The following is a 22,973-nucleotide window of genomic DNA, read 5'->3' on the forward strand; positions in this document are numbered from 1 at the left end:
AGCCACTATGTAAACCAGTATGAAGGTTCCTCAAAAAATTAAGAATTAAAAATAAAACTACCATATGATCCAGCAATTTCATTTCTGGGTATTTATCCAAAGAAAATGAAATCACTATCTTGAAAAGATACCTGCACCCCCATGTTCACCGAAACATTACATACAATAGTCAAGACGTGGAAACAACTTAAGTGTCCATCCATGGGATACTTTACATGAGTAAAGAAAATGTGATACACACATGAACAGGAATATTACTGAGCCATAAAAAAGAAGGAAATCCTGCTGTATGTGACGTGAATGGAACTTGAGAACATTAAGCTAGGTGAAATAAGACAGAGAAAGACAAATGCTGTATGATCTCACTTATATGTGTTATCTAAAACAAAAGAAAATAATATAAAACAAAAACCCTGAACTCAGAGGTACAGAACTACAGAAAAGAGACTGATTGTTTCCAGAAGTGGCAAGTGGTGGGGGGTGATCAATGGTACAAAATTCCAGTTTAGAAGACAAGTAAGTTCTAGGGATATAATGTACATCAGGGTGGCTATAGTTGCCAATACCGTATTGTATATTTGAAAGTTGCTAAGAGAGTAAAAAAGTCTCATCACAAGGAAAAAAATTGTAACTACATGTGGTGATGGATATTAAGTAAACTTATTGTTATAATCATTCCCAATAATCATTCCCCACTTGTGCGTACTCGCTCTTTCTCAAACATAAACATTAAAAAGAAAAAAAAAGTTTAAAAAGTATCCTTAACTCTTAACACAATTATTCCAAAATTAGTGGTATTATACCAATGAAATAAATAATACAAGTATGGTAGTCCCAAATCGTTGTCTTAGATGCTATATCCCTCCTAAGACCCTGCAGAAATTAAAGGCTAAAAAAAAATTTTAAGCAGTGTTTCTACACATGAAAGATATACACACACAGTTTTTAAAATCTGTCTATAAAAAAGATTGTTAAGGCTTACTTCTCATTCACTCATATACTTAAAGTGAAGTTTGATTCTAGTAAATGACAGTTAAAAATGAGAAGACTGAATAGTTGTTGAAGACCAGGGTTTAACAGAAATGATCTTCACACACACCCATACACATACCCCACTTCACTCTACTGAATTCCCAGGAAAACTATGCTTGAAAAAGCTAAGTTATGCAGAACTGATGCTGAATAAAAATGTCTTCTTTCAGTTCTATAAAATCACATCATCTTTCCTGGTTATTCTGTTCTGTGGGGCACAGAATTTTAAAAAACCTTTTTTCCTAAGACCCACCACCCAAAATATAACTATCCCAAGCACAGAGAAAAAAGTTCTGTTGGGAAAAATTACATTTTCTGATAAAGGCACTAAATATTTTCTATACCATAAAATTAAATTCACATCTCCAGCTTTCTCAATTAATTAACCACGATGGTCATCTTATTATGTATTAATTTAACTAACCATTCTAGATCCTATTTATTTTCAGTTGTAACATGTAAAAGTTCTCCTAAGAGAACTATTACATAGTCATACATTTTGCCTTAACATTGTTACATTCAAGTTCCAAGAAAACTTTCTTATTTGAGTATTCTAGGTTTAGAGAACAAATTTACCTCCATTTTCATCTTTATTATCTAAATTTTTGTCTTTAAATAGCTCTGATTCTTTAAAGGCCTAGTTTTTGATCTGTTGTAATTTTAATGCAATTGTTATTTCAATTGAAGCTTTCCACAAGGTTTTATATAACTAGAACATAATCTTCTCAGACTTTCAATATCATTCCTTCCTTCTTTTCTGGATATGGTATTCATTCATTCTTCAATATTTATCAAGCACCTTTTAGATTATAAAGCACTTGCGCCAGATGCTATGAGAATGCAAGGTATAGTTGCTATCCTTGAGAAAATTACCACCCAGTACAACTTTTTAAACAAAACTGGACTTTACTAGATGTTCTTTATGGTTTATTGCAGCTTTAATTTTATGGCAGCTTTAATTTTTACAATATTTTACAATTATTTTACCACAGTTTGGTTTTTTTCTGACTATATGTATAATCTAGTACTTCAATACTAAAGTTCTCCTAAGTTTTAAGAGACCATTCCTCAAATTATTTCTGTAATTTTGCTAACACTTACAAACAATGATTAAAAAGAATATGTAAAAATAAATGTTTAAAAAGATGTGTAAAACGTATACTCTGAAAACTACAAGACACTACTGAAAGAAATTAAAGATCTAAATAAAAGGGAAAAAAATCCCATGGTCCTAGACAGGAAGGTTTAATATTATTAAGATGGCAATATTCCACAAACAACACTCTTCAAAATAGATTCAATACAATCTGTATTAAAACCACAGCTCACTCTTTTGCAGAGGTTGAGAAGCTAATCTTAAAACTCAATGGAAATTCAAGGAACTCTGAATAGCCAAAATAATTCCGTAAAAGAAGAACAAAATTGGAAGACTCACCCTTCTCAATTTCAAGATTTATTTCAAAGCTACATAATCAAGACAGAACAGTACTGACATAAGAACAGACAAATGAAAAAGAATTGAGACACCAAAAATAAATTAACTCAAAGTGGATCAAAGATCAAAATATGAAAGCCAAAACTATAACACTCTCAAAAGAAAATATAGGTGTCTTTGTGACACTAAGTTAGCCAACAGTTTCTTAAATATGATACAAACCATGAGCAACAACAACAAAAGATAAAATAGACTTAAGCAAAATTTAAAATGATAGTGCATTAAAAGATACCATCACAAAAGTGAAGACAACCCACAGAATGGGAGAAAATTTCTGTAAATCACCTATTTGATAAGGGACTTGTGTACAGAATATATAAGGAATTCTTACAACTCAACAATAAGACAAGTAATTCAATTTAAAAATGGCAAAATCCTTGAATACACATTTTTCCAATGAAGACATACTAACGGCCAATAAACACATGGAAAGATGCTCAACAGTATTAGTCAATAGGGAAATGGAAATCAAAACCATAAAGATGTCTATAATAAAAAAGAGATAATATTAAGTGTTGACAAGGATATGGAGAAATCAGAACTCTCACACATTGCTGCTGAAAATGTGAAATGATGCACCCATCATGTACTCTGAAAAGCTCCAATCTGTGCTGACAGCTCAGAGCTTGGAGCCTGCTTCAGATTCTGTGTCTCCCTCTCTCTCTGGCCCTCCCCTGCTCGTGCTCTGTCTCTGTCTCTCAAAAATGAATAAATGTTAAAAAAAAAAAAAAAAGTATTTTAATACCTAAGGTCCAAACTAGCAGTATGGTATATAGTATATATGATTACTGGGCAAATTTGAATTTTATTACAAATTAGTACTTACAATACAGTTAAGCACAAGACAGACTCACTTATCAGGGATAGAAAGCTCATAATCTGTTTTGACCTTTACAATTAACCTACAGAAACAATCAGAGTAAATAAGTACATACTCCCTACACACTCTTCAGCTATATAACCCTCTCAAGACTTAAACTACTTTACCAAAAAATTTTAAAGTTCTAAAGTTCAATTACAATTATTAAGTATAGGGGCAAACCATATACTCTGGTATAAGGTGCACAAAAGTATTGCCCTATTAGCAAATAAAAGTTAAAAGTCAAACATATTAATTTCATTCTCCAATCTAGACTGAATTATGAAACCCTTTAAAATACTGTTATCACTGTTTATTCACATGCAATCTCTTCTACTAAGCTGTAAACTACATGTGGCTAGAATCTAGGTGTAAATTCATTTTGAGTGAATGAATAAATACAAATATTATGACTAAGTAACTTAGACTTGTGCATAAATATCAAAAGTCATCCTTAAAAAACTGCACTTGGTTACAGTCTAGAATACAAGAATGTTTAAGAGAATAAAAAATTTCATTACTTTTATGCCCTTAAAAAGAAATAGCTTTTCCTTTAAGAACGTTACGGTGGTTAAACAAAAGTTAAAGAGAAAAGAATATACGGTGTATAAATCCATTTATATAAACTTCTAAAAATGGCAAAACTAATCTATTTTAAGGAAAAACAGATTAGTAGTTGCCTGAGGGGCCAGAGTGGGCAGAACTGATTATAAAAGAGCAAGAGATAGACTGAAATGTTCTGTATCCTATCTGCAGTAATTACACAAATGTATAACTTGTTTAAAACTCCTGGAATGCTCAAAACTGGTGAATCTCTGTATCTCTATATAAAAATGGTTTGTTATTAAAAGAGAAGGGAAAGAGAGAAAAGATACAAGTAGTAACCACAGAGCCAACAAGTAAAATGTAGAGTACCCTGAGAAAATGGGAGACATGAATAAAAGACCAAAAAAAAAAGGGCCAGTGGAAAAACCACCAAAGTCAATTAATAGGCCCTATGCAAAATATCAATACTCATACAACATTTCATAGTTTGGTCCTCTAACATAGTGTCACTTGTTCTTCCTCTTAACTCTGAGGTAAGCAAAACTGACATTAATGTCTCTACTGAAGAAAAGGAACGCTTGCACGATTTTTCACAGGGTCTCAAGGCCAAACTAGAATCAAAATCCATATTTTTCTAATGGCTAACACAGACTTTTCAGGAAGTTCATTAACAATGAATTAACTCCTGAAGCACTATTAGTACTGTTTTTCCTGTTGCTCATCTCCTTTCAAATTTAGTTAGGCTCTGAGACACATCAGCAGAAAAAGGTGCAACGATTCCATGCTTCCATAAACTACTGCCAAAGATACCAAAAGTCGCATGGCATCCTCCATCTCTTAAGTAATTCTCCTGAGGGGATAGTTTGCTTACTCTTCCCCCGCTTTTCACTTCTGAGTATCATCATCTGTCAAAACAGAGGTGGCTCAACCAGTGATGTGCTTCAGCTACATCTTAAAGACACTCACCAAAGCCAGGCAATGATTTGCTAATTTTATGTGTTAAAATATTCCCCAAAAGGGTCATCACCATATTCTTAACTGGTTTTTATGTGTGGCTTATAGACTGTCTCTCTTCTTTTATGGGAACTGTTTAGGTAAAGAATCCTACACAAACCACTCTTTTTACACCATCTGAACAGTGGTGTAATTTTAGTAGGGCCCAAAGTGTAAACACCAATTATCAAATGTTTATATTAAAGAAAGTCATGATAAGGTCAATACTCTGTGGTAAAATAGCCAAGTTTCAAATTCCAGCCTCTTCGATTAGCTATGCGACGCTGGGAAAATTAGTGAATCCCTCTGTACCTCAGTTTGCTCATTTATGAAATACGAATACTGATACGATCTCATAGGATTTTTCTGAGGACTAATGTGAAAAATATCTATAAAATTCTGGCACATACAAATAGCTGAAAAATGTATTCAATTATTACTAATATTGAATTTATTAATCTTTCTTTACCAACACTTTCTTTTAACATGTCCTATAAATATTACTTTAAGGAAATTTTTTAAAACTAAAACTAAACAAAAAAACCAAAAAACCCTATATTTATAATGACAAGAGTAATCAACAACAACTTAGGTCACTCTTAGAAACTTTTCTGTTCTTGCCTCACCTTCAAAAACAATACCAATAAATAAATAAATAAATAAATAAATAAATAAATAAATAAATAAAATATCAAATTTACTAAAAGTCTCATCATACCATTTCTAAATGGGAAAGAAATGAATAAACATTCATGACTGACCAGCCATAATTATCATCATCTGTCAAGTAAATATTAAAAAAAAAAAAAGCAAGAAAAAACTTTAATTTTTCAATAGCTATTAAGAGTAAATAGGGGTGGTGCCTGGGTGGCTCAGTTGGTTGGGTGTCTGACTTCAGCTCAGGTCACGATCCCACGGTTCATGGGTTTGAGCCCTGCATAAGGTTCTGCGCTGACAGCTCAGGGCCTGGAGCTGCTTCGGATTCTGGGTCTTTCTCTCTGCCCATCCCTCACTTGCACTCTCTCTCAAAAATAAATAAACATTAAAAAAAATGTTTTTAATAATTAAAAAAATAATAATAATAACAAATAAAAGAGGGGCACCGGGGTGGCTCAGTCATTTGAGCACCCAACTTCAGCTCAGGTCATGATCTCACGGTTTGTGGGTTGGAGCCCCGCGTTGGGCTCTGTGCTGACAGCTCGGAGCCTGGAGCCTGCTTCAGATTCTGTCTCCCTCTCTCTCTGTGCCCCTTCCCTGATCATGCTTGTCTCTATCTCTCAAAAATAAATACACGTCAAAAAAATTTTTTTAAGTTAAAAAAAAATAATAAAAGTAACTGAAAATTTCCATATAGCATATCTTTCGTTCAAATTATCAGAAATATAGATCCTTTATCACAACACCAGGTTTTATTTATATTTAGAAGCTAAAATCATTATCTGTAGTTCATCCATAAAGAAAATGTCTACATTTTCATTCAAGGACATGTTTATATTTAATGCATTACATACTGTTAGTTTTTTTTTAACCTTGATTTTTATTAAGACAACAGCAAATAAAAGTCACACGAATCTCTTTTATGTAACTTGAAATAAAGTCTTTGCAACAAGACAGTAACATAAAATAATAAGCAACATTTCTACTGAAGAGTGTCTTATACCTTAGAACTAACAGGACCGTCTTCTCTCACTAAACAAGCAGGCCCAATAATGTCTTGGATTAATATGATCTTTTATTTTTTTCTAATTCTCTATTATTTTACAGAAAATATAATCTGAGTCAACTTTTTCTAATATAAAGTGACTATTTTTTATATATAATATTAATCACAGTAAGAAATGTTTCTCTGTACTATCACTTTCAAGTTTTAGGGAACTCCTGGAATAATTATACTACAGTCAAGGGTGATTTAAGAGCAAGCCAAGAACCATTTAATTATGAATTTCTATCCTCTTACTGTAATAAGCAACAGAATTCTAGTACTGAATGAAAATTACAAAAACAGAGTTTAGAAAGACACAAAAACAAATGGTAGGAAAATCAGAGAAAGATGGATCCTAGAACTAAGAAGTTAGAAGGAACTAGGTGTGTAACTTTTCTCATGTTTGAACTTCATTGTCATAATTATTTCCATAAAGATATTTTTTGTGTACTAGGTAATAATGTATAGAGATTAATAGATACTAAACAAGAAAAGAATCCAATAGGTTATTTTTAATTTTAAATATTTTCAAAAAAATCTAATTTTTTTCTAATTTCTAGTAGGATCTCTTCATTTCTAATGAAGATTATCATTTCTAATAAGATACCTTCATACATTTCATCATTTAAGAAGTAATGGCTTAACTATCTTATGAACTATCAGCTCTAGGAAGAGAAATAAATTGGGCTCAATGGCAATTCAGAAATATTCCATAAAGTCAGCAAAACACTGCTACTATTTTTAGGATTTTCATTTTGTGAACTATAAAGTATAATTATGCCTGGTACTATATCAAATAATTTGACAGCGGTTAAGAAAAAATAGTTTATTGTCCCTCATTGTTAAAATAAATATAAAAAATAAAAATCTTCCAGTTTCAAATATTAAATTCATACTACGATCACCTCACATTGGTATTTAGCTCTTATTTAACCAGTTACTTAATTTTATCCATCATGTAATCTTGTAACTCCTGCTTGTAAACACATTTTAAAATTTTAATCCATTGTTTTTATTACTCTATTTTTTCCAACTCACTTCTATTATTTTTCCTATTTTATCTGATTTTATACTATTGATCTTACATCTCTGTATTTCCAGAATGACCTCTTAATCATATTCATTTACTTTCATTTAGTTTAATTTTTATCTCAATTTTTTTCTATAGCAAACAATATATGCCCAAATCAGTATTTTTCAATACAAAAAAGTATAAGAAATGATAACTTTTTCTCTGTAGTGAATCTTTTCTCTAGGTATTCAAGAAGACTCCTAGCCTTCATATTTGTAAACCATTTTATTTTTTCAATATATATAAACTATCTTCCTTAGAGAAGGCAGAGAAAATGAAAAAATAGAATTAAAAAGTAAAATATTACAGTACATACTTTTGCACAGGACTTTTTTTTAAGTTTATTTATTTATTGTGAGACAGAAAATCCCAAGCAGGCTCCGTGATGTCAGCGCAGAGCCAGACCTGGGACATGATCTCAGGATGGTGAGATCATGATATGAGCCGAAATCAAGAGTCAAACGCTTAACCCACTGAGCAACCCATGTGGCCCTGTAAAGGAGTTTCTATGGGAGTTATTTTTAATATAATTGCAACAATATTTCTTTTATTTACTTATTTTATTAAGAGTTTCTCATGTAATTATGGGGTCATCAGAAACATTATTTATGGCTATGTATTATTCAATTAGATACCTACACTCTTTTCTCATTGTCAGGCCATCACATTGAGTAAAAAGGTAGTAGGAGAACTAAATATGGTGACCAATGTTAACTAGACTTATTGTGGTGGTCACTTCCCAATATATACAAATAATAAATCATTACCTTGTGAAACTGAAATTAATATGGTGTTTTATGTCAACTATATCTCAATTTAAAAAAAAACTAATTCCCTATTCTTTAAAAAAAATACGTATAGTAGCAAGAAGGACCAGCATCAATATGTAGGATAAAAGCAAACTTAATTAAAATGGTAAAGAGATTTTGAAGCTATTTTTCAAGTTCAGTAATATTCAGCTATAAATTTTCCAACCTTGTTTTCCTAAAGAGAGAACTTAAATTTGGAAAAAACATGTTCTATAAAAAATTTAACAAATGTATGATAGTAATTAAATTCTCCTCACTCTGGGCTGACTTCACTATTTTTTCTTTTTTTTTTTTTAACGTTTATTTATTTTTGAGACAGAGACAGAGCATGAACGGGGGAGGGTCAGAGAGAGAGGGAGACACAGAATCGGAAGCAGGCTCCAGGCTCTGGGCCATCATCAGCCCAGAGCCCGACGCGGGGCTCGAACCCACGGACCGTGAGATCGTGACCTGAGCTGAAGTCGGACGCCCAACCGACTGAGCCACCCAGGCGCCCCTGACTTCACTATTAAATGGATATCTAGACCACTGATAGAAAGTATACACACATAATACCAGAAAGTACTTCATATTATATAACATAGGGAGTCAGTACAGTATAGTAGTTAAGAGCACAGACTATAGTGACAATACCTGTGTTGGAATCTTGGCTACAATGTACCAGCTGTGTGACTCTGGGTAAGTTACTAAACCTCCCTACACTTTAGATCCCTCATCTATAAAATGGAATAACAACCATCTCAAAGGGTTGTTATGAGAGTTCAGTGAGTTCACACTTATAAAGTTCTTGGCACACAGTAAAAGCCATATAAGTGGATGTTGTATTAAATTTTTAATTTAGCTAACATTTATTGTGCATTTACTATGTGCTAGGTTAAATGCTTTACACGTGAATTTGCCTTAAATAATCTTCAGTAACCCACAATGAAGACACTATGATTGCCTCCATCTGAAGATGAGAAAATTAAAGCACAATGAGATTAAATAACTAAGCTGAGGTCATGCATAAGTATTGAAACAAGGATTTGAACCCAAATCTGATGCATGACTTACAATTTTAACACAGATTGCAAGGTACACTACATACTAGAAGCAGTAGCCTCCAATCATACTTTATCTTAAGGAAAGGGCAGGAGAGAGGACAGACTTTGCTGAAATAAATCAAAATAAGTATTTCCTGGAATAAAGTAGGGTATTTTAAAAATTAATATAAGAAATATGACTACAATACAGAAGTATTTATATATGAAATAATAGATGTCTGATATTTGTTTTAAAATAATATAGCTTGGGGCAAATGGGTGGCTCAGTTGGTTAAGCATCTGACTCTTGGTTTCGGCTCAGGTCATGATCTCATGGTTTGTGAGTTCAAGACTCGCATTGTTGGGCTCTGCACTGCCAGTGTGGAGCCTGCTTAGGATTCTCTCTCTCTCCCTCTCTCTCTCTGCCCCTCTCCCATCCGTGCACACTCTCTTTCTCAAAATAAATGAATAAACTTTAAAAATAAAATAAAATAATAGTTTGGGAGAAGATAAAAGAAATAAGACTAGACATGTATTGATGATTGTTAAAACTTAGTAATAGGTATTTGGGGGTCCATCATTTTATTCTCTTTACTTTTGTATGTTCCTTAAAATGCCCATAATAAATGGTTAAAAGAGAAGTAGGGTACAGAGATTAAATACTTCACTTTCATTCCACAACCAAACAACTTTCTTAGGATTCCCTGTATCAAAGACATAAAAGGATACTTGATATTTATACATTTTACAATGTATATATAATCTGTAAAAGGATGGTCTTATTTTTAAAAAATTGAGTATCCTCTCAACCAAAATAAGAAATTAATGAAAATATTTAAGCACATACATGTAAATATACATATTAAATGACTGGCTGCAGTTCCATCAACTTGTTAAAATCATTTGCTGAAATAATTAACACCCTTTTTTTTTTATATCTCTCTCCTGCCCAATAATCTCTATGATTATGATACTCTCTGGTCTGCTGCCCAGAAAATGGATACATTTGTACAGACAAATATGAATCTACAGCATGGCACAAACTGAACAATATGAATAAAAAACAGAAATCTGCTTCACTAAGAAACACTTATAAAATTCCTCACCTCAAGTTGTAGTTGATCTTTATACTAATATGTATCAATGGGTTTCTGATAAGTATAAATATAATCAATAATTAGAGAATATTTTATATGCTCTAAATTATAGTTGAAACAATTTAGCTAATACTAAACAACAAAACAAACAAACAAAAAAAAAAAACAACAAAAAATTTATTAAGCCAGACACTAAACTAGGCATTTTCATACACCTTACGTCACTAAATTTAAGAGACTGTATCTATTTTTATAGAAAGAATAGTAAAGTTTAGAGAGGTGGAATCACCTGCCCAAGGTCACAGAGCTAATAAGCAACTAAACTGTTATGTATTCAAACTTAAGCTCAATTACAAAACCCATTCCCCCCACCCCGCTATGAGAAGTAAACATCTCAAACATCTCAACTCAAATCGAACTTAAATATTTAGGGCATTTTTTAAGTTGACCACAAAATGTTTAAGTTACTGGTCACAAATATATTTTACAGTGGCAGCTTGGCTTTGGGTAAAGAACTCTAGCTAAAACACAAAAGGCATTGTTTCTGCTATCATGTGACTCCCCCCCCCCCCCAAGTCTCTTCATTTCAACCTCAGGTTACTCATCTCTACAATGGGGAAATTAATATCCTTGCTGTCCAATTGCAGGATTAGAAAATTCAAAGAGTATATATGTAAAGCCCCTTCAAAAACTACAAAACACTGGGGTGCCCGGCTGGCTCAGTCCAAAGAGCATGTAACTCTTGATCTAGGGGGTCATGAGTTTGAGCCCCACACTGAGTGTAGAGATTACTAAAAAAAATAAACTTTAAAAAATATATTTTAAAAAATTACAAAATACAAAGAGTCTTTTTTTGTCTTAAAATGCTAAAATAACAAAGTCTTCTAAAGTAATTGTCAGCTGTTTAAATTCTACACCTTCTATTAACATTTCCAGAACTTTCTCAAACCCTTTTTTTCTAAGCGTAGTTCATTCATCATGTCTGTCACTTGGCTTTCCTTATCCTTAAAAGTAATACAACAGTAACGACATCAATGCTTTTGTAATAAATAATTAACATACCGTTTTGAAATGCTCAGCATATAAAAGTTCTAAATTCTGAATTTTCAAACTAAATATGTGTTTGGTGTCATTCTTAGTTATATTCATGATCTTAATGTTTGAGCCTTTTCATATTCAGTTTGTTTCTAAAAAGCTAGAATTAAGACCTGGAATTCTAAAGTAGAACACCCAACACATAATTTTTAACGATTTTGTGGGAGTTTTTTCAAGGCTTCTCAAAGCAGATACAATAAGCTAACAAGCACATCAAACACAGCAACAAAATCCACTGAAACATTCAGCTGCTCTAAAAGAAGGATCAGGCTCTTTAAGAGAAAACTACATTGTGTGAGTTTGCAAAGTTTCACACTTTCTCATTTAAACTCCATTTCAGAGAAAGCCTTTGCATACTCACACAATATGCTTTTAAAATGGCACTTTGCTGACCTTCCAATAGTCCAGCTCTATGAAAATTCTGTGATGGGTGTAACTTCAGAGAATCTGAAAAACACAAAAAGCATTAAGCACTTTTTATGCTGAATGACTTAAAAAAAAAAAAAAGGAAAAAAAAGGGCAAGGGTAGCATACATCTCTTACATAACTGCCACGTATTTTTAAGAGCTAAAGCCCATATTCGCGAATATGCTGTCAAAGAAGGCTGAACTGCCTCTCACATCGGTCTCTGTGCTAAACTTAGATGGTCATAAAGTGTTTGTTTCATGGAAAATTATCTGATGATTACTGCACAAACGGTGTTAATGTCTTGGCTATTTTTAGCACCGATGGTACCACATTAGCCCTCTTCTAAGAATCACCTCTTGACATCATCTTTTTCTTCTGACGCTCAAAACTACAGTATTTCCAAACTACTTCAGGTACGTTGCCGGAGAAACATCCTACAGGATGGTGACTGCCAACTAAAGTCATCAGAGCAACAGACAATGGCCACAGTTACTAAGGAGGACTCTGTGCACAAACCCAGTCGTCGGTGTGCGAAGTCCAGGACCTTCCAGACGAAACCATCGCACACTGATTCCCTTAAACAATTTCAAGGTACTCGCGTGAAGGCTGAAGTCCCCCTTCCCGGAGGGGGTGGAATCAGCGGATGGATACGGAACACCAAAAAAATGAAGGAACGCTGGCCGTCTCAGGAAGGAGGTTCGCAATGGCACTCAATTTTTTTTTTTTTTAATATGGTGAAATCAAGAGCTAATAACCCAGTTATGTCTTTTGCCCCTCCCAGTGGTGTAAAAAGTGGTGAGGAGTGCGGAGGGAGCATTTCGGTTTGATGCCCCTTTCGCACGGGGAACCTGTTCTAACACATTCTTGTGGTGCCCAGTATAGGAATTTAAACCCAGCAGAGATCAGCTCAAGGGCTGGTACCGTGGATCCCGGGAATCCCCTTCAGGCCTTGGCCAAAAGAGTTTTTAAAACGGGAATCTCGTTGCCCCCTCCCTGCCACGAACCCTTGAACGGCCGCGAAAGAGAAAATTCTCAAAGGACGACAGCGTCAGTGCCTGAGCTGGTACCCCCGGGACAGGAGAGGGATAAAACTGAGCCAGAGAGAGACCACCCCTGCCTTTGTAAAAGAGAGGGAGATGCAAGTCGTTAGAATGCCACATAGGTGGCAAGAGAGGAAAACAGAAAATTCGGGCCCTTTCCAGCAATAAGATGACGAGGAAAGGAAGAACGCCTGGTCGAGGGGGGCCGTCCCAACAAGGGGAGGGAGTGGACTAGGCCGGAGGGAGAGGGGGGTAGAACGACGGCGCACAAACAACCTGGAGGGGGAGAAAAATGGTGCCCCTGCACCCAGAACCGGCTCCAAGCCACGCCGCCCGCTTGGGGGCAACTTTGCTGGGGAGGATGGTCCTGGTAAGAGCGGCCGCGGCGCACCGATCGCAGCGGCCCCAGCGCGGGGCCCAGTCGGGGGTGGGGGGAGAAGACGTGGGCGGGGGGGGGGGGTGGAAGATCCCTGAGCTGGGGAGGCCGGGGCCGGCTGCTCGAGGAGTGTGGCGGGGCCGGACACGCCGAGGGACTCTCAGTGCGACTGGTGCCGCAGAGACCCGGGGCCGACGGCAATTGGGCCCCGTGTGGCCGGCGGCTCCGCGGGGGAGGGGCCGCCACTCCTCCCCGGCCCCTTCCACCACCACCCGACCCCATCGGCCTCTCCCCATCCCCCAAAACAGGCCCGACCGGCCCGGGCTTGCCCCTACTCCCCGACGGGGACCCCTCCGGCTCCCCGGGGCCGGGCCTCCCCGCCCCCACGCCCCAGCCCCCAGCCTGACTCACCTCGCGAGTACAGGGACTTGGGCGATTCCAGGTCTAGGTCCGCGCTGAGCAATGAGATGAAGTCCGAGGGCATCGCAGCTCGACCCAGCCCGGCCCGAGGGCAGCGGGAGGGGGGGAGCGGCGGTGGCGGCGGCACCTCCTCTCCGGGACCGCGGGCACCGAACCGGGGGCGGCGAGGCGAGGGCGGCTGCCGCTGCTGCCTCCTCCTCGAGGGCAGTGACTTCCACCCGGCCGAGGAAACCGCAGCGAGGTGGAGGCGAAACTCCACGGGGACTAACTCCCGGCGAGCCAGGAGGGGGGTTCAGGGCGGGGAAAGGGAGGGGGGAGAGCCAACGGGTCCGTTTCGTGCTTCTCCTCAGCGAAAACTGACGGTCGCCGCCACCGCCGCCGCCGCCGCTGACAGGAATCTGAGCCCCGCCCCCCGCGGGGCACTGCGCAGGCGCGGAGGGGGGCGCCCCGGAGCCGGGAAGAGCCGGGGCGGCCACCGGAGGGCGGGGGGGCGCGCCATGGAACAGCATCAACAAGGGCTTCGCTTCCTGCCGCCGCGGCCGGGGCTGCTGTTCCCCAGCCGGGAAAGGGCCCCGCCAGCAGGGAGGGAGGCAGGGAGGTGTCCGCGCCTGGGGCCCCGGGGAGGGAAAAGGTATTTGCGCCGACCTGGTGGCGGCGAGCCCGAGGCGGCCGGTCCAGCGCGGAACTGAGGGCAACAGAAGACAGACCTGGGGGAGCCGAGGTGCCTGCTGGACGAGTGGGAAGGACCCCAGTCAGAGCTGGGCAGGGTCCGCCAGGGGCGCGCGGGCTGGCTTGGGGTCTCGCAGGGGAACGGAGTTTAGTCCCTGGGACAGCCACCAGCCCTTTAGTGTTTTCATAGGAGTGTCTAACTTGTGTTGGCCAAAGGACTATTAAACTCATTTCTTAATTAGGAAATGAAAAACCTTATCTAAAAAACTCGAGTTATTGGTTGTTTTTAATTAAAGTACTTCTCGGTCCTTTGCCCTCCCCCTCTTTTGTTTCCCTTCCCCCATCCTTTAGAGGCTGAAAATTCAAAACAAAACAAAAAACAACTTTCTGATTGTGCTGGGTGGCCGGATTTATTCGGAATGGGAGATAAAAGACTATTTAAAAATTGGATCATATGAATCCACCTGGCCGTTCTACAGGAAAAAACGAAGAAAAGCAAACCTAAACACCACTCTTCCAAACCATTTTTCATTTTTTACTTTTGGATTAGGCAAGGATGGAGGAAAAACACATTTAATTGAGTTTTTGCTATTCTGTTCATGGGGCCAAAAGTTTCCGTTGCAAAAACTGAAAATCCTCACCTACACCGCAGACCGTTTCCTGACTCTAATAGACTTCTGAGAAATTTTTAATCAAGTTATTAAAATATCAATTGGAGTGCAGGGGATGCAACTTGGGGAATAATTTTAATCTCTTGTGGGATATTGATGCCAGCAATCACTGGGCAACGTTTTTAAGCTATTAGGTTAGGTTTTGTTTTTGTTATTTTATCTGCAAAGATGGTTACAAATCATACCAATTAGTCTGTTGTGTATATATACACATACCTATCTATACGTACATATGTAGTTATGTATATAGATAGATATAAGTGATATAATACAGCCTTTCCCCCAGGAATGTGCGCAATTCATCTAGACTTAGAGTCCTGGAGATGGGGAAGAAACAGCAAAGGAGGCCCCAGTGCAGGTGTCTCTGGGGTGGGGCTCTTTGCAAAGCTTTACCTGCAGACCTAGAATTTAAACTTGTGTCATCAGAGTCTCCCTATCTTTCCATCTGAACATCTGACTCAGGTTGCCCAACTATCTTCACTGCATTCTGTGTAGTAATGAATCAACCCTGTGAACATATTCTTCCTGTCAGAGGTAAGAAAGCTTTTCAGAGCCACCCCAAGATGGCAAAGCAGAACCGGAAACTACCCTCAAATCTCCATTGCCACTGTATGCTGTTGCAACAAGTCCCAAGGGAAGTCCCTCATAACTGGTAAGAGCCCCACTCATTTGAGAGAGGAAGATTCAAACCCAAATTGCCCAACAGGCCAAAGCTTTTGAATTGGAGCAAACACCTCTTGGAGACCTGCCCCCTCCCATTAGTCAATACAAAATGTGAGAAGAGGAAATTGCAACTTACTAGGTAGAACCCCAATACTAAAAAGTTGGGTATATCAGTCTGAGCATATCCCCTTTCCCTAGACCTATGTAATCATTCAACAAACTTAGGGTATAGGAAATTCCCAGTACTATTCTGACCCCAATTAACAAGAATTGGCAAGGCCTCTTCCTTCCCCTTTCCCTCAGTACTTCTCTGCCCCTTTGTACCTTTTTGTCCCTCCAGTATGAGCGCTTTGTTGTCCATGTTAATCAGATTTCCCCTGATTTGATACAACAAAGTAATGAGATGGCCCCCCAAGTGTGACTTGACTTAGACTGTGAATTCTCCTAGATGGATTCTTTAGGCGCAGGCCCTACCTCATCAGGCCCTGCATCAAGCAGTGATTCTATCTCAATGGATATTTGAAAATTCTGTGTCCCTCCCATGTCCTTTTACAGAGATAAATTTTTTGAAAAACTGTTTAGATGGATAGTTTTCATGGCCATGCTTTAGCATTGAGACCTAGATTTTATGTTATCCTTAAAATTTCAGTGACTAAAAACACAAACTCATTAGTAAACATGTTTGCTCTGCTCTGATCACAAAATATGATATGACCCGCATAATGTTGAGAGTTACCAAAAATAACTACCTGGTCATTGTGTCTTTAGTAAATACATGCTACCCCCAGTTCCAAGGATATTTCCCTCTGTAGTCATTAATGTCTCAGTTGTTTCCCCTTTTATTTGATCTTGGAAATATTCTCATGTTATATTTTAAAAACCACCCATCACCCAAATATACACCTTCATAAAACCTTGTGCACAATAAAAAGTAAAACTTTAAGCGTGTAAAATTTGGAAATTTCCTCTCATTGAAAACTACAATAGGATTATGGAACAAAACATAAAGCAGATTTAGTAGTTTGTAGAATTCCTTTATATTGCTCCCCAATCATCATATCGCATTCCCAAGTTACTTGATTAAAATTTCACAAGAACCCAGATTCAACTACAAGGTTGTATAGATTACGCAAGAGAGTGGCAGTTTTTATATTGGTGGTGTGTTCTTTAACCCCTCCTGGACCTGTTTAGGCGCTTAGTGAATTGTGTTGCTGGATCTCCTCTAAATGAAAGAGGTTCAAATATCAACCACTGAAAAGGAATTAAATCAACTCCTACAGAAGAATGTGTTGTCACAAGATCTACAGAATCTTGGTCATTGTAATACAATTAAGGCTGTTAAAATAATTTTAGTCACATGCATATTGTAAAGAACCTGCTAAACAAACACGAGATCTGAAAGGAAAATTTCCAGAGCAATTCAAGTCACAGACAAAAAAAGTTTAGACCGAAAATTATCTTCACTTCACCTTGGGAGCACTCCTTAATAATAATAATGGAGAAGGGATAGTGGTGGGAAACAGCAATGACTGCATTTGTGCTAAAACTGTAAACAAAGTCTTACTTGACTGTGATTGTGTGTCAGTTTTCACCTTAGATCATGTTCTAGCAACTATTTCTGAAGGCAAAATTAGCTTTGATAGTTTTGCCTTTGGATTTAGAACGTTCTCACTCCTTGTATCTTTCACTGCCTAAATCTGATAATCAGGCATCTAATTCACTTTGATGAAGTACTTCTGTACTTTATGACTGGGTCTGAGTCAGAGTTTTCATCTGAAATCCCACAGAGACCAGTTCAGTGTCTCAAGATCTAGAATAATTGCAAGTCCTGAGATACAGAGCAATCAGCTTGAATTGGAAGAACCTGGTGAACACTGGCGAAGGGAGGTAAATGCCAGAGAAATTCAAAGGGTGGATTAGGGAGGAGAAATTTTAATGGGAAAATAGAAACCCCTGAGGTTTACCAAGAAAGGAAGGAGGATGCCTCTAGGTCATCCCAACAGTAGGCATGGTTGGACTTATGCAAACTGTCCTTATTCACACTGGCTTGGACACTACCACGTTTGCTAAGATGTTCTTTCCACATCTAATCATAATATGATTAGTAGCCCCACCTCAGCTGTGATACTAGTTAGACCAAGAGTGTGAATTAAAAATCATTTTACCATTTCCTGTTACCCTCTCTCTTAATTCAGGGAGTTTTAACCTAAAGTCTATGGGTTTGTTTCAAGGCATCTGTGATCTCCTTAAACTTGGATACACATTTTTGCAAGCTCATACCTACGTGCACCTTTTTCCAAAGGGTGAAAGTCTTTAACTTTCATAAGATTTCTGAAAACAAAAACAAAAACAATCCATAACCCAGAGCGGATGAAAAAGCATTCTTCTGTATGAAGCAAATCCATTCTTCCCTCTTTCCACAAACGGGCTCCAGGAACTGTGCTAGGTGCAGGAAATACAAAATTTGACGAAGATGAATATGAGAAGTCAACTCTCAGCCTGATGTGGGGGATGACCTTTAAACAAATATATGCATTGTGACGGATGCTATGCTAGAGTTTTGTTCAGGTACTAGAAATCAATGGCCTTTGGCTTTATTAGCAGGCTGATAGAGGAAAAGGAAAAGGATGCCATCTAACACACATCACTTTCTTCTCCGCCCGCTATCCCCCACACCTGATTTCTCTTCACTCCAACCACAATTTCCTACAGTGGTTAAGACAGACTAGACAGTTGCAGGGCAAAGTCCTGACATAGAAATGTTTACATTGGGAGGCATCACAGCTATTACGTGTTGATACAAATATTCCAAGAAATACCTGGGCTTCATTGGACTTTGTCAGTGGATTGTCAAAGAAACACGGAGTATCTTTTTTCGGCTTTGCTGAGGATTAGGGCTAAATGCTTAGGTTAAGCATGTAATGATAAAATAGCTGAACTGGTCATCCACAACTAAGCCCAGAATTGAAGGGCTAGGTTGAAGTTACTGGATAAACGAGACCGGCTTTAGAAATAATGTATTCCACCTGAGAAGCATTTGTTTCAGCTGAATGAGGAAACGTAGACTCCTCCAACATGGGAAGAGGCATGCAAGGGATCTGCCCACAGCTGTTAGAATCTAATTATAAAATATGAGGCTTAAAGACAATTATTCATTTATTTATTTATTCAGTTTCTCGACCCACAAAAATCCTGTTTATCCTTCAAAGTCCAGCTCAGATATTACATCTGTGAATTCATCCTGAACCCTTCCAAGTAATATTAATTATTCTCTGGGTTCCCATAGCATTTCATCCAAAATGTTGGTAGGGTGATCATGACAGTGAATTACACACAGTTCATGGGTCTCTCTCTAATGTGTTGTGAACACTTGGTTGAACAGTATCTGAGAAGGTTAAATAAAACAAATCCTTGCCTTAAATAACTTGTAATTGATTTTGAGCACATGACTTTAGTACCCACACAGAATGAAACAAACTCTCTAGTATGCCATTTGTTGATATTGTACTAGGAATTTGACATTCAGTATAGAGATTAATAGAAGGAGAGAAGAAACTGAAAAGGTAAGAAAAGGTTAGAGGTGAAAGGCCACAAACAAGGATTTTGTTCTTTATCCCATAAGCACTGGGGAGCTCTTGACAGTTTTGGAGGAGGGAGATAACCTGACCAGAGCTGTATTTTAAGAATGTAACAGACGGAACAGTGTAGAGAGAAAGTTGGTAGCTGAGAGCCTAGGAAGAGAGCCCAGCAAAGACCAATGAGGCCCTGAAGGGTAAACGCTAAAAAGATGGAAAGGAGTTGTATATGCAAGACATTATGGAAATAGAATCAGAAGAACTCAGAAATTGCTTGAATGTTGAGAGTAAGAAAGAGAGAAAAGGATGAGAATATTCAAGAAAAGGAGATGGTGAGAGAGAAGTTTAAAACATCCACTAACAGGTTCTTCATTGTTGGAGTCCAATAGTTTAACATGCCAAAAAACTATTTAACAGAGAGAAGCAAACACCACTTAAACATGAATCACCCAAGAGGCTTTATACTTTGTTACATGGAGTGGCAAAAACTCTAACCAGAAAAGAAGTTATCCTAGATTTACCTCTTACCTGTAGGAAATCCGAGTAAACATAAATTGCTGAAACTCAGTGAAAGAGTAAATTGATTAGAAACAAATCTACATGAGCATGTGTTCCGGGTGTTCACTCCAAATACACTTGAGCATTAACACATAAGCCTCTAAATGCTTATTTTCACAGTAACTAAATATGGAAGAATTTTAAGAATCCTAAAGGCCAACAATTCTTCCAAAAAAGAAAAAAAGACTTGTAGAGATAAAAAGCAGCCATAATGTCTTTAAAGAGGATCAGTTTGCAAAACTTCCATTCATGGAAGTCTTGGGTAATAATGGACCTAGCAAGGTTTACTCTGTAAGGCCTGGCCTGAGGACCAAAGCACTTAAAAACCAGGCACAAAATGACTGAGGGAACTCGGAACTCATCCCTGACCACTTGAACTGGAATCACAAGGAACAATGAGCTGGTCTGCCCTTTGTACTTATTATTATTGTTGTTTTATTTAGTTAAGCATTTCTACACCCAGTTTGGGGCTCGAACTCACCACCCTGAGATCAAGAGCCTCATGCTCTACTGGCTGAGCCAGCCAGGCACCCTTGCCTTTGTGGTTATTAAATAAATACCTTTTTTGGGGTGCAAGTTGTTCCAATAGGCTTCCCTCCAGAAATAAAGAGGAAAATGCAACCTGTATCACTGCTCATGAGCGGGTTAACCCCAAACCCCCAATCCAACTTGGTCATCAGTGCTGGGGACCATCTTTTTTTTAATTATTTTTTTAATGTTTATCTTTATTTTTGAGACAGAGAGAGACAGAGCATGAGCGGGGGAGAGGCAGAAAGGGAGACACAGAATCCAAAGCAGGCTCCAGGCTCTGAGCTGTCAGCACAGAGCCCAATGCGGGGCTCAAACTTGTCAACTGCAAGATCATGACCTGAGCTGAAGTTGGATGCTCAACCGAGCCACCCAGGTACCCCAGTTTTCTTTTAATGTTTATTTATTTTTGAGAGAGAGAGGGAGTGAGCGAGCAAATGGAGAAGGGACAGAGAGAGAGGGAGACCCAGAATCCGAAGCAGGCTCGAGGCTCTGGGCTGTCAGCACAGAGCCCGACGTGGGGCTTGAACTCACAAACTGTGAAATCATGACCTGAGCCAAAGTCGGTTGCCTAACCGACTGAGCCACCCGGTGCCCCTAGGGGCCATCTTTAAATATGGAGCCCAGTGAATTCTAATTTCTTCTGGATAGACTCTACAGTATTCACATACTGTGGTGATCAAAAGCTACCAAAGGGGCATATAATCATTTATATGATCCAAAGAAATATCTGATAGATATGTATTTCTTATGGATGGTGCATATACCTATTTATGTTAAATGAGAGGCTACTTGATGAAGTAGGAAGTGAAGTCACTTGGAAACGGGAGCCCTAAATTCTAGTTCTAGGCACTGAGGCATCTAGGATGTCCATTTTTGGAATGCCCAGCAGGTGGTCACACTTCTCTGGAGTACTGTGACTTTCTTCCAGGGAACAGTTCTTGCTTTTCCTCTGGAATTAACCCTCGGTGGGGTAAGGCAGGAGCTGTTGGCTTCCCCTTGCCACAAAGAGATTAAGAGCCTGTTTGGAGTGGAGAGAGCAGCCACAAGATGGAGAGAGAGAAAACCCAGACCAGACACTGAACTACTACTACTACTAAGTTTCTGGAAAAGGCCACACCTGACTTCAATAATCTGAAATGAAAAATTATTTTGCTTACTTAAGAGGTTTGGGATTGGGTTTTCTGTCCCTTCAAAGTAAGAAAATCTTAACTTGATACAACCTGCCCAGGCTTATGGAACTTTCTCGGACCTCTGTCTCCTCTCTCTGTGAAATAAGTGGGTGAGATTATTTACCAGGCAGGCATTGTGTTTGGCCGCTAGCAACAAACACCAGTGGCTTACAGGTTTAATTTTTCTCATACAAAAAGCCTGGATTAGACAATCCAGGCTAATCTCACAGTACCACATGCAATCAGGCACACAAGCTTTCAAGGTGGCCCTTGTTCTCATGCTTACAAGATGTCACCTCCAAGGGGCGCCCGGCTGTCTCAGTCCGTGAAGCATCCGACTTCAGCTCAGGTCATGGTCTCCCGGTCTGTGATTTGGAGCCCCGCATGGGGCTCTGTGCTGACAGCTCGGAGCCTGGAACCTGCTCTGGATTCTGTGTCTCCCTCTGCCTCTACCCCTACCCCTCTTGCACTCTGTCTCTCTCTCTCTCTCTCTCTCTCTCTCAACAAAAATAAAATAAAATAAAAAAACCAAGATATCGCCTCCAAGCATCCTGTCTGAATTCTAGGTGAGAGGAAGAAAACAGAGTAAAGGACTAAAAGTTCAACTCTGGCCCCTGGAAGACCCACATAATGGCTTCTATTTACGTCGCATTGGCTAGGACTACATCACATGGTCACCCCATCTGAAAGGCTAGGAAGTGTGCGGGTTTTTTTAGCTTAGAAGAGTACATTGATGCTCTGAACACAATTGGAGGTCAGTTGGCAAGGAAGAAGAGGAGAACAGATGTTGGGGAGACAACTACAGTATTCGCTACAGACTACATAATAGCAAAAGGTAACCTCATTCTCTGAAATTCTGTAATTCCAATTTCCTTTCGATTTTGTTTTACCTAACCCTTTCTTAATGGAAAAGAGCTAAATATTTTCCGGAAAAGAATCACATTTTTAAAATCTCAAATTATGAAGAAGTAGAGAGAGGTACATCTCATAAATGAAATGACAATAGGTACATATGAAATATCAGGTTATGTCAAAAGCTCTTCACGTTTATCTCATCCCTGAAACTTCCTTAAACTTTTATTTTTAACTTTTTAATAAAAGTTTATTTATTTGTTTTGAGAGAGGGAGAGAGAGGGAAGGCAGAGAGAGAAGGAAAGAGAGAATCCCAAGC

The 22,973-nt window shown here is 38.5% G+C and overlaps 1 protein-coding gene across 4 annotated transcripts in view; it reads right to left on the reverse strand.

The window, feature by feature from the left end:
* Nucleotides 1-14,178, reverse strand: part of NFAT5 (nuclear factor of activated T cells 5) — a 117,363-nt gene extending 103,185 nt beyond the window's left edge. For 2 of the 4 annotated variants that reach the window (XM_027076098.2, XM_027076097.2), the window contains exons 1-2: nt 13,958-14,178; nt 12,116-12,169 (exon numbers count right to left, since the gene is read on the reverse strand). In XM_027076098.2, coding sequence (XP_026931899.1) covers nt 12,116-12,169; nt 13,958-14,030 — 127 coding nt within the window. In that variant the 5' untranslated portion in view covers nt 14,031-14,178. The remainder of the gene's footprint in view (nt 1-12,115; nt 12,170-13,957) is intronic. The other 2 variants (XM_027076100.2, XM_027076099.2) reach the window with 1 other exon arrangement.
* Between the last annotated feature and the right edge of the window lie 8,795 nt (nt 14,179-22,973).

The sequence above is a fragment of the Acinonyx jubatus genome, chromosome E2, assembly GCF_027475565.1.
Source record: "Acinonyx jubatus isolate Ajub_Pintada_27869175 chromosome E2, VMU_Ajub_asm_v1.0, whole genome shotgun sequence".
Lineage (NCBI taxonomy): Eukaryota > Metazoa > Chordata > Mammalia > Carnivora > Felidae > Acinonyx > Acinonyx jubatus.